The 9191-nt window shown below is 56.7% G+C and overlaps 2 protein-coding genes across 3 annotated transcripts in view; both read right to left on the bottom strand.

The window, feature by feature from the left end:
- Positions 1-233: 233 nt before the first annotated feature.
- DHRS13 (dehydrogenase/reductase 13) lies at positions 234-3308 on the bottom strand. 2 transcript variants are annotated; one of them, XM_042791828.1, is made up of 5 exons: positions 3093-3308; positions 2873-2991; positions 1886-2021; positions 1471-1785; positions 234-550 (listed from the first exon to the last, which is right to left on the bottom strand). In XM_042791828.1, exons 1-5 carry the CDS (start codon positions 3211-3213, stop codon positions 255-257), a joined length of 987 nt encoding a protein of 328 aa, XP_042647762.1. In that variant the 5' UTR covers positions 3214-3308; the 3' UTR covers positions 234-254. The 2 variants fall into 2 exon arrangements, with proteins under 2 accessions (XP_042647762.1, XP_042647763.1); XM_042791829.1 differs by having other exon boundaries at positions 1886-2009; positions 3093-3307.
- Positions 3309-3724: 416 nt separating this feature from the next.
- Positions 3725-9191, bottom strand: part of PHF12 (PHD finger protein 12) — a 32983-nt gene continuing 27516 nt past the window's right edge. Inside the window, exons 12-15 of the mRNA XM_042791823.1 lie at positions 8010-8108; positions 7357-7439; positions 5534-5672; positions 3725-4884 (exon numbers count right to left, since the gene is read on the bottom strand). Of these exons, the coding sequence (XP_042647757.1) occupies positions 4550-4884; positions 5534-5672; positions 7357-7439; positions 8010-8108 (656 nt within the window). The 3' untranslated portion in view covers positions 3725-4549. The remainder of the gene's footprint in view (positions 4885-5533; positions 5673-7356; positions 7440-8009; positions 8109-9191) is intronic.

Genomic DNA, 9191 nt, shown 5'->3' with positions numbered 1-9191 from the left:
AGGCGGGGTGCGCTGCGCTGCAGCGTGCACGCACGCCCGTTGCATGGCGGGGGGGGGGGGGGGGTGACACCCCCTGCACCGTTGCTGCAGCCCAGGCACGCTGTGAGCACCCAGCCAAGTCTCCCACCCCCCCAACCACAGCCACTGCCCCCCAAAACCCACCGCGGGGGCCGCGCTCTGCCTCGCCCCGACGGCTCCATTTTGCCGGCGCAGGAGCTGACGTGGCACCTTCCTCCCTTCCGCCACCCTTGCTTTTATTGCAGGGGCGCAGGCGAGGGGCTTCCCCCGGCCCTCCCCAGCCCCACCAGCCTCTCGCTGGCCTCCCAGAGCGCCCGGGCTAGCTGGTCATCGCGGCCCGGTGGCCACGGCTCCTGGAGGCGGCAGTCGGCGAAGTAGCGGCCGCTGAAGCGCTCGAGGCCGTCCCGCGTGGCGCAGTGCAAGGAGGTCTGCGCGCCTTCGGCCGCGTCGAGGAAGAAGAGCCAGACCAGGGGCAGGAAAAGCGGCTTCAGCCAGAGCGGCGCGTGGCGGAAGAGCTCCGTGTTGACGAACCCTGCGGCGAAGGGAAGCGCCCGTGTCGCGGCCCCCCCGCTGCGAAGGGCCCACGCGGGATGGGGTTTGCAAGGAATGGGGGTGGCTGCAGCGGGGTGGGCTTTGCAGGGTCAGCTGAGCTGTGGGATGTTCCCTGGGGATGCTGCCGGCACGTGGCAACCTTGCACGGAGCAACGGTGCTCCGTGCAAAAAAAGAATGGTCCGTGCGAAAAAAAAAAAAAAAAAAGCACCCCGTGGCGAGGGTGCGCTGTGCAAAGGGATGCAGCGTGCCGAGAGACACGCTGCGCAAAGGGGTGTTTTCGTGGAGAGGGATGCCACGCGGAGGGATACGCCCTGCAAAGAGCCGCCGTGCTGCGGGGCGTTGCAGGCCAAGGCTGCATGGTGCAAAACGTGCACCGTGCAAGGGGGGGGCGTTGTGCAAAGGTTGCACCACGCGGACGGGCGTTCCCTGCAAAGGGAGGTGCCGCGCAAAGGGGGCTCTGCGCAAAGAAGGGGGCTCTGCTCAAAGGGGGCTCTGCGCAAAGAAGGGGGCTCTGTGCAAAGGGGGCTCTGTGCAAAGAAGGGGGCTCTGCTCAAAGGGGGCTCTGTGCAAAGAAGGGGGCTCTGTGCAAAGGGGGCTCTGTGCAAAGAAGGGGGCTCTGCTCAAAGGGGGCTCTGCGCAAAGAAGGGGGCTCTGCGCAAAGGGGGCTCTGCGCAAAGAAGGGGGCTCTGCGCAAAGGGGGCTCTGCGCAAAGAAGGGGGCTCTGCGCAAAGGGGATGCGCCACGTGCGGGGATTCTCTGTGCAAAGGCTGCGGCCGCGTAGCGTGCAAAGCTCTTTCCGAAGCCCGTGCTGGGGCAGAGCACACCCCACACTGAGGGACACCCCACACAAATCCTGAGCCCACCCTCCCCACCTCCGGGCCGCAGAGCCGGGTCCCTACCTGGGTGCACAGCGTAGCACGTCACCTGGGTGCCCCGCAGCCGGGTGGCCAGCTCGCGGGCGTGCAGCACGTTGGCCAGTTTGCTGTCGCAGTAGTCCTGGAAGGTCGACAGCGGCCCCGGGGGCGGGGGGTGACCCAGGGTTTCGGGGCGCAGGCGGCCGGCGCAGTGGGCGCGGGAGGCGACGATGACGACGCGGCTGGGCCCGCAGCTCCGCAGCCGCTCCAGCAGCAGCTGGGTGAGGAGGAAATGGCCGAGGTGGTTCACCTGGAAGGAGAGGCTGAAGCCGTCCTCCGTCGTGCCCCCGGCGCTCACCCCTGCGAAAGAAGCAATGGCAGCCCACGGTGGGTGCCCTGGGGGGGTGCAGCGGGGGGGGGGGGTGTGTGTGTGTGTGTGTGGGGGGGTCCCGGTGCTCACCCGCGTTGTTGATGAGGAGGTGCAGGTGGGGCTCCTGGCGCAGGAAGGCGCTGGCGAAGGCTCGCACCGAGCGCAGGCTGGCCAGGTCCAGCTGCATGAACAGCACCTCCGGGTTCCCCGTCTCCTGTGGGCACATCTGGGGTGGGGGCGGCCCGGGGGGGGGGGGCACCCTGTCCTGGGGTGGGGGCTGGATCCGGGCAGGGGGCGGATGTGCTGGGGGTTGGATCTGGCCCAGGGTGAGGGGGGATTTTGGGTGCCCTGGGGTTGAGATGGGCTGGGGGTGCCCTGTGCCACGGGTGGGGGGGGGGAGCCATGCCTTGGGGGTGTCCCAGGGTGTGCTCTATGCCATGGGGGGGTTTTGGGGGTGTCCCAGGGATGCGCTACATGCCATGGGGGTGTCCTTGGGGTGCCTATGGGATGCCCAGGGATGTCCCATGGGAGTGCTGGGGGGGGGGGGGGGAATGCCTTGGGGGTGTCCTGGGGGTGCCCACCTCACATCCAGGGATGTCCTATGGGAATGCTGGAAGAGGGGGGTGTGGGTGTTTCCTGGGGGTCCCCCGAGGGTGGCCGGGTATGTCCCACGGGGGGGGGTCCTGGAGGTGCCAGGGATGTCCCATGGGAGTGCTGGGGGGGGGCGTGGGGGGTGGTGTTTTTCCTGGGGGTGTCCACGTCACATCCAGGGATGTCCCATGGGAGTGCTGGGGCGGGGGGGGGGGGTGGGGGGTGGGCGTGTGTGTGCGTGTGTGTTTCCTGGGAGTGTCCCCCAAGGGTGCCCAGGGCCGACCCCCCGGGGGTGCCCACGGAGATGCCCATGTCCTATCCAGGGGTGTCCCACGGGAGTGCTGGGGGGGTGCATCTTGGGGGTCCCCAGGTGATACCCAGGGATGTCCCGTGAGAATGCTGAGGGGGGGGGATGGGTGCCTTGGGGGGGGGGGGGGGGGGGGGGGGGGGGTGTCCCTGGGGGGGTGCCGGTACCGCGGCCCTCACCGTGCGGATGCGGCGGGCGGCAGCCTCCCCCCGCGGGGCGTTACGGGCCGCCAGCACGACGCGGGCCCCGCAGCGCGCCAGCTCCAGCGCCGTGGCCGCCCCGATGCCGCCGCTTCCCCCTGCGGAACCGGAGCAGAACGCGCCGCCGGTGAGCCCGTCGTTCCCGGTAAAGGTGGGGGGGGACGGGGACGGACACACGGACAGCGTGCCCGGCGCTCACCGGTGACGATGGCGGTGCGGCCGCGGAGCGGGGTGCGGGGCGGCGGGGAGCGGCGCCGCCCGCGGCGGAGCAGCGTGTAAACGGCCAGCAGCAGCGCGGCGCCCAGCAGCGCCCACCCCATCCCGCGGGCCCGGGCCCGATTCCCCCGGGGGCGGGGAGGGGGAAGGACGGGGAAGCGAAAGGGCCGAGCCGCTCCTTTCGTAACCGGAACGGGGCGGGTTGCAAAGGTCTTTGTCGGCGGGGAAGGTGAATTCGCGGGTGGGAGGAGACGAGGCTCCTGCCTCCAACCTGCGAGCCCCGAGGGCACCCCCAGACCCCCCCCCCCCCCCCCCCCCCCCGTCCGTGGAAACGTGCAGCGTCAAGGTTGGGCCCCAGGGAGGGGAAGGTGCTCCTCGCCCAGGGCTCTGGGGCTAGATCCCCTCTCTCCACCCCAAACCCTCCCACGACCTCCCAGTTCCCATCCCGGCCCCCCCCCCAGCCTCCTCCCCCGGTCCCCACGCAGGACAGCAGGCTGCCTCCCTCCTGGCACAGCCCCGACCCGCAGCTCGGGCTCCTCGTCTGCAGTCAAACACGCTGGGGAAAGCTCCAGGTTGTGGTGACAAGAGTGAAGACAAGACAGGCAGAAAACAGAATGTGAAGTATTTTTTTTTTATATACAGAATACAGGAAAGTTTCTGTAAAGTCTAAAACGTTACAATTACTATGTACAGTGGAACTAGCTGTTCTGCTGCGGGGAGGTGGCATATAAACAAAAGAGACAGACAGGTTACGACAAACGATCTGCTACAATAGACAATTTGAGGAACGTCATACCACATGTAGCACTGTACACAGCTTTAAAACATTGAAAAATGCCATCACTGATGTATTTACACAGAATCCAACACTTTTCCTTATTTGAAATAAAAAATAGGATGGACACCAGGAAAAGAACTCATTTCTCACTGCCCATAATACACAGTAGCTACTTGTAGTGCAACCATAGCAGGGAGGGATGGGAAAAATAACTGTGGGAAGAAGAGCGCTTCTTTACATTAAATAAAACAATGATATTGTATAGATTTGCTGTATGAAAACTGTATTTCTCTTTTAATATAAAACTATTGTCACTGGCACAAAATAGAACAAGTTTCTGATTATTTTACAACTGCATGGGAACTATCTGTCAGGGAGAGTCCTCGAGTCAGACAACGGTTGCCCCTCGCTCTGACGCGTCCTGCTCTCACTGCAGTTTTCCTTTTAAAATGAAATGTATAGTACAAATATATGTGCAAATGCCCCTAAAACTTGAGCAAAAAAGAAAAATTAAAAAAAGTTAAACGTTCTTCATTTCATGCAAACGGCGTGTGAACAGTCTCTGGGCCGACACAGAAAAATCCCACCTCGGTTTGTACATTTTTGCATTGCAAGAGTCTGAGGGCGTTTTTCCTTATTCCAAAGCTCTCTTCCTAAAATTCCTAGGGAACTGAGTTGGACCGCAGCACGGGCACCTGGTGGGGTTTCAGAGAAAGCTTCTCCTCCAAGTCCATGTCTTGTACTAAGGCAGTGTCCCCCTTGGGCTGTTTGGTCGCAAATTCGGTAATGCTGAAAACAAACTGGAGGCAGCCCAGCTTGATGTAACTGCCGTGGTGGAGCAGGGCTGTCCCCTCCCAGCCAGCCCCGCTGCCCCCTATTAAGCTGGAGCTGCTGGCTTTGCAGTTACAGGGTTTCCGATGCTGCCCTTGTGCCTGCGAATTCATCACAGCGGCTTCTTCATGCGGCTCCTCTTCTTGTTTTCTGCTTTTATGTCGTTCTGGGAAAGAAAAAAAAACAAAAAACAAAAAACAAAACAAACATGTTAAGATTGGGGCAGGCCAGCGGCAGCTTGTTCTTCATCAAGGGGCTGCTGCTGAGGTGTCTCAGGGGTGAGATTCTTGCGCCATGAGGTCAGTCAGTCATCTGGTAAAAGGGAAACGGGAATCTCCCCACAGTCCTGGGGAGACAGAGGCATTTTCACATGTGTTTTGGCAGCCAAAAAAAAAAAAAGAGAAAGGGGGTCAGGTGGAGAACAGGAGTAAGCCATGTGGGGATGGGATGCCTGGAGCACAGTCCCGATTGCCTACTCAGAGCTGGGGAGGACGTGCACGGGGAAACCCCTCAGTCCAGCTCAGAACCAGCTGCTTGCCAGAGCTGATGCCAGGCAGGGACCTGGAGCGTGGTTAACTCCAGCAGCAGAGGCAGGAGCGGTTACCAGCGGAGGCTGAGGCACTTCCCAGGCCCGCAGGGAAAGGTCTTGTGTAACCCAGGCTGAGGCCTGGGGAGAGCCTCCTGCTTGTGCAAGAGGCCCACCGACCGCCGCAGAACAAAAGGCACCAACAACGAACTGATTTGCACCAGCTCCTGTCCCCCTGTAATAGCTCCCCGCTGTGTTTACGTGGGGCTGGCGCTGTCTTGACACTCACTTATCACACTCTGCACTTTGGCAACAATACTGCTGGGGGGAGTGGGCGTCATCTTCTCCGAGAAGTCACATGAATACAGAACGTTGTCCACGGTCGTCCCATGCTCACTGTAGTTCAACAGCTCATAATGTTTCGTATTCTGAAAAAAAAAAAAAAAAAGGAAGGAGGAGGAATTGAGACATCAACTCAGAAGGGCTTCTGCCTGTATACCCCTGTGGAGCACTGAAACACAAACCCTCTCCCTACCACTGCCGTTGGTTAAATAGGAGCTGTTAAATATCCTCCAGCTTCAGAGACCACCAACCCGACCCTCGTGCACAGCTCACGCTCACAGAAGAGCCGGCTTTGCAGCAAGAGCTGCTTCCCGGCAGGGAAGGAGGGCCAAAGCAGCTTTGAAGAGAAGTGGGTTTTACCTACTGCACTTGGACCGACAGATCTTTTGCAAACTGGGATTCAAGCCAATTCTCACGAAGCGAGCACACCGTTTTAACAAGGCACATTAGATGCAAACTTGGCCCAAGACCTGTGCCTAGCAGGGAAGAGATGTGCTTTGGAAAGCAGACACAAGATGGCAAGTGGGATGCCAGCGTGCTGCAGCAGCTGCAAGATAGGGACAATCTGGGATTTACAGGCCTTTTGCAGACGCTGAAGCACCAGGAGATGTTACTGTGACACACAGCATTACACAAGCAGCATCGCGCTCAGCTGAGCTTTGCAGAGGATGTTGAGTGGAGGAGATCCCAGGTTAGCTTACAGGAATCATCTGAGGGCTGAAGACTTTGTCCCCCAGGGACTACAGAGCTTTAATCAAGTAACAAAAACTCCCCATGCACAGGCGAGCAAGTTTTCAAGTAACCTGCTAGACTGCAGAGACCGAGGCCAAGCATAAGCTGCCAGTGGCCAGAAGCAGGAACAGCAGCCAGAGCTAAGGAGGGGGAATTCTCCCTCTAGAGTGACCACAGCCGCAGGAGGCTTGCTGGAGGTGGAAGAAGTTCAGTGCCTGGAGCCTGATTTAGGATTGACCACTGTGAGGAGATGCTTCAACACAGACTTAAGGTCTGGATCCCATTACTGAGTGTGTTCTGTAGCTTGTAGTGCACTGGAAGAATGACTAAAGCTGGCTGTGGGTTAATCCTGGATCCTGCTCAGTAGCTGGTTGACAAATGGTGATATAAAAGACTTTGTCTTGCTTCAAAGACTGTTTCCATGCTAAGAGACATCTCCAGCGGTGCTTTCCTTGGCAGACCCACCAGTCTACTTACTTCAAGAACAAACTAATCTCTGGACTGTAGTTAAGGAGCAACTGTAGACCTCGGTTTATGCCGAGAGCTTAACTGAAATTTCAGCTGAATGATTTATACAGAGTACTGTAGATGGCATGAACACTTTGCACCACTGTCACACCTGAAAGCAAGAGACTCGGAGCAGTTCCCTGTTTTGTTCCAGCTGAGGTTCGATGTCAACATGTAAAGTTTAGCTTGTATTAACAACACAGCTGGATCAAGAAGTATCGAACCATTTCTATGACTTTTTCTTCCCCTAGACACCTGCAGTGACAGTGCTTACTTGTGGTCAGTCTTTGTCCACAAGCAGTTAGCTCAGAGAAATCACACTGGCAGAGCTCTGTGCTTCAGAAAAGGGTTTGACAAAAAACGCTGACGCAGCCTTCACTGGAGTGAAACCATTCACAGCCCTGGCTCTTACTTTGTAGTCCACAAAGGAGCACCACACAAAGACAACCTGCTGCCTGCATCTCCAGCTCCCGCTGCCCATGCATGCCAAATAATACAAATTAAAAAAATCCCAAACACTCAGGCACTCACCTCATCGTAGAATATGCAGGCATGTTTGCCAGACACATAGTTACAGTGACCATAGCTTGTAAGGCACACATCCATATCAGCTCCTGTCAATGGGGAGGACAAAACTGGCTCAGTTCATTTCACAGAAAAAAAAAACAAAACAAAACTGTCAGGCAGCAGAGAACAACAGACAGAATTAAACTTCAATTAGCAAAACAACAGGGGAGCAACTGCCTTTGTCCCTGCTCCCAGGACTGCATGAATAATGCTGAGATAAGCCACCAAACAAAGTTTCAGTGGGGGAAGGGAAGGCTAGCAGCTCCATGAAGGCTGAAGAGCATTTCACAGTTACTGGGTCTACCCAGAGTGCCAGAAGAATCTAAACAGAAAGAAATGAAACCTGCAAGCAAACCATAACTCTTCTCTCAAGCAGTCAGGCATTACATCTCCAGGACAGCTGTTCTGCTAATTTTGACACCAGTCAGGTTACAAAGGTGCAACCCCACAAAGAGTCAAGTGGACGTGGAATTTCCACATTTCTTGGTAGCAAAGAATCCCAGTACAGGCAGCCACAGTGAGTCTGTTTTCTTCAACACCCACTTGGCAAACACTTAGGGAAGGTCAGGGAGAACCACCCCGATTCTGAAAGGTCAGGGCAGGAAAAAACTACTCACCTGTCCCAATGTAGAGGGTTCGATAGCACATATTGACTGCACCCCCTAAGCCCATCAGAGGATAGAACACTGCCCGGGCTTGCACTTCCTTTCTTTGCGCTACAAGATAAAAGGAAATTACTTGAGCAACGTTATCAGCTGTGAAGGCTGCTTGACCCCAGTGTCCCCACCACTAGACTCTCCAGAGCACAGATCCTAAGGAGGATGCAGTCAGCTCTAAATTCCAATTCCCAACCCTCTAGGAATGTTTGTGTGTTGAACATCTTTTTGCCAGTCAGAGAACATTGCTCCCTCCAGTAACCCACACAAGCCACGCAATTGGGGGAACGTTAATACTGAATGTGCACAATGGAGCCACACTGAGGAAAACACAAGCCTCCCACCACTTTCCTAATATCTTCCACTTTGAATAATCGAAGAGCTGAGTCTTGCTGTCAAAGTGCCACTTCAGAAAAATTGGTGCTGGTGATTGTCACCAACTTAACAGCTGCGACTTCCCTTCTAGTGAAGCTGCAGGAAAAACACAAGGGTTGAAGAGGGCTTGTCCAGCAACCAACCCAGCTCCCAGGACAGGGTGATTTACAGAGTGGACTCCCTTACTCACAGGTAACACACAACACGCTGGACAATGGCTGCTCCAGGGCTCAGCCTCGAGAGCAGCTCCCTGGCAGCCAAGTTCAAATCACACCTTCTCACATGCCCACATTTAACTGGACAGAAAATCATCTCCTGCAGAACAGATACCACACTCTGGACCACACAAGCCTAGGCCAGGATTTCAGTAGCTGTCTTTTGGAGATAAGCTGCTTACATGTAAAATTTAGGCCCCTCCTGATACCACATCTGCATGACAGTTTTACACCAAGAGTGCGAAATCAAAGAACAGAACTCGAGGATTACGAGAGATTGTTTGCTGTCACGTATGTCAAGAATATTGGCCACACTGAGTGGCATCACTGGACGTGCAGCAGCACTCAACGCAGCTGAAATGTGCAGGTTTCCACCTCTGCCCAGCACAAGTCCTTTCAGCTGTCTGGCTCTGCTGGCTCAACGGGGCTCACTAAAGGCTTTGGAGCTAATATTTCATCAGCAATGCTAAACAGTCAGCTGAATGCATCATTCCTGCCCAAAAAGGGTGATGGGTTAAGACAGCATCAATCTGCCTTTTGAAAGGCAGACTGC

This window comes from Tyto alba, unplaced genomic scaffold (assembly GCF_018691265.1).
Source record: "Tyto alba isolate M040663 unplaced genomic scaffold, T.alba_DEE_v4.0 Super-Scaffold_19, whole genome shotgun sequence".
Classification (NCBI taxonomy): Eukaryota; Metazoa; Chordata; class Aves; order Strigiformes; family Tytonidae; genus Tyto; species Tyto alba.
Note: the sequence above shows the minus strand (reverse complement) of the source record. Positions and strands in the feature narration are given on the sequence as shown.

What these genes read in the sequence shown, in the direction of transcription:
- DHRS13 (XM_042791828.1), bottom strand. Translation starts at nt 3,213, where the DNA reads ATGGGGTGGGCGCTGCTGGGCGCCGCGCTGCTGCTGGCCGTTTACACG. An exon ending in CCGCCCGCCGCATCCGCACG is followed by an intron (nt 2,022 to 2,872) that starts GTGAGGGCCGCG and finishes CCCCCACCCCAG; the next exon opens with ATGTGCCCACAGGAGACGGG. An exon ending in CCTCCTCATCAACAACGCGG is followed by an intron (nt 1,786 to 1,885) that starts GTGAGCACCGGG and finishes CTTCTTTCGCAG; the next exon opens with GGGTGAGCGCCGGGGGCACG.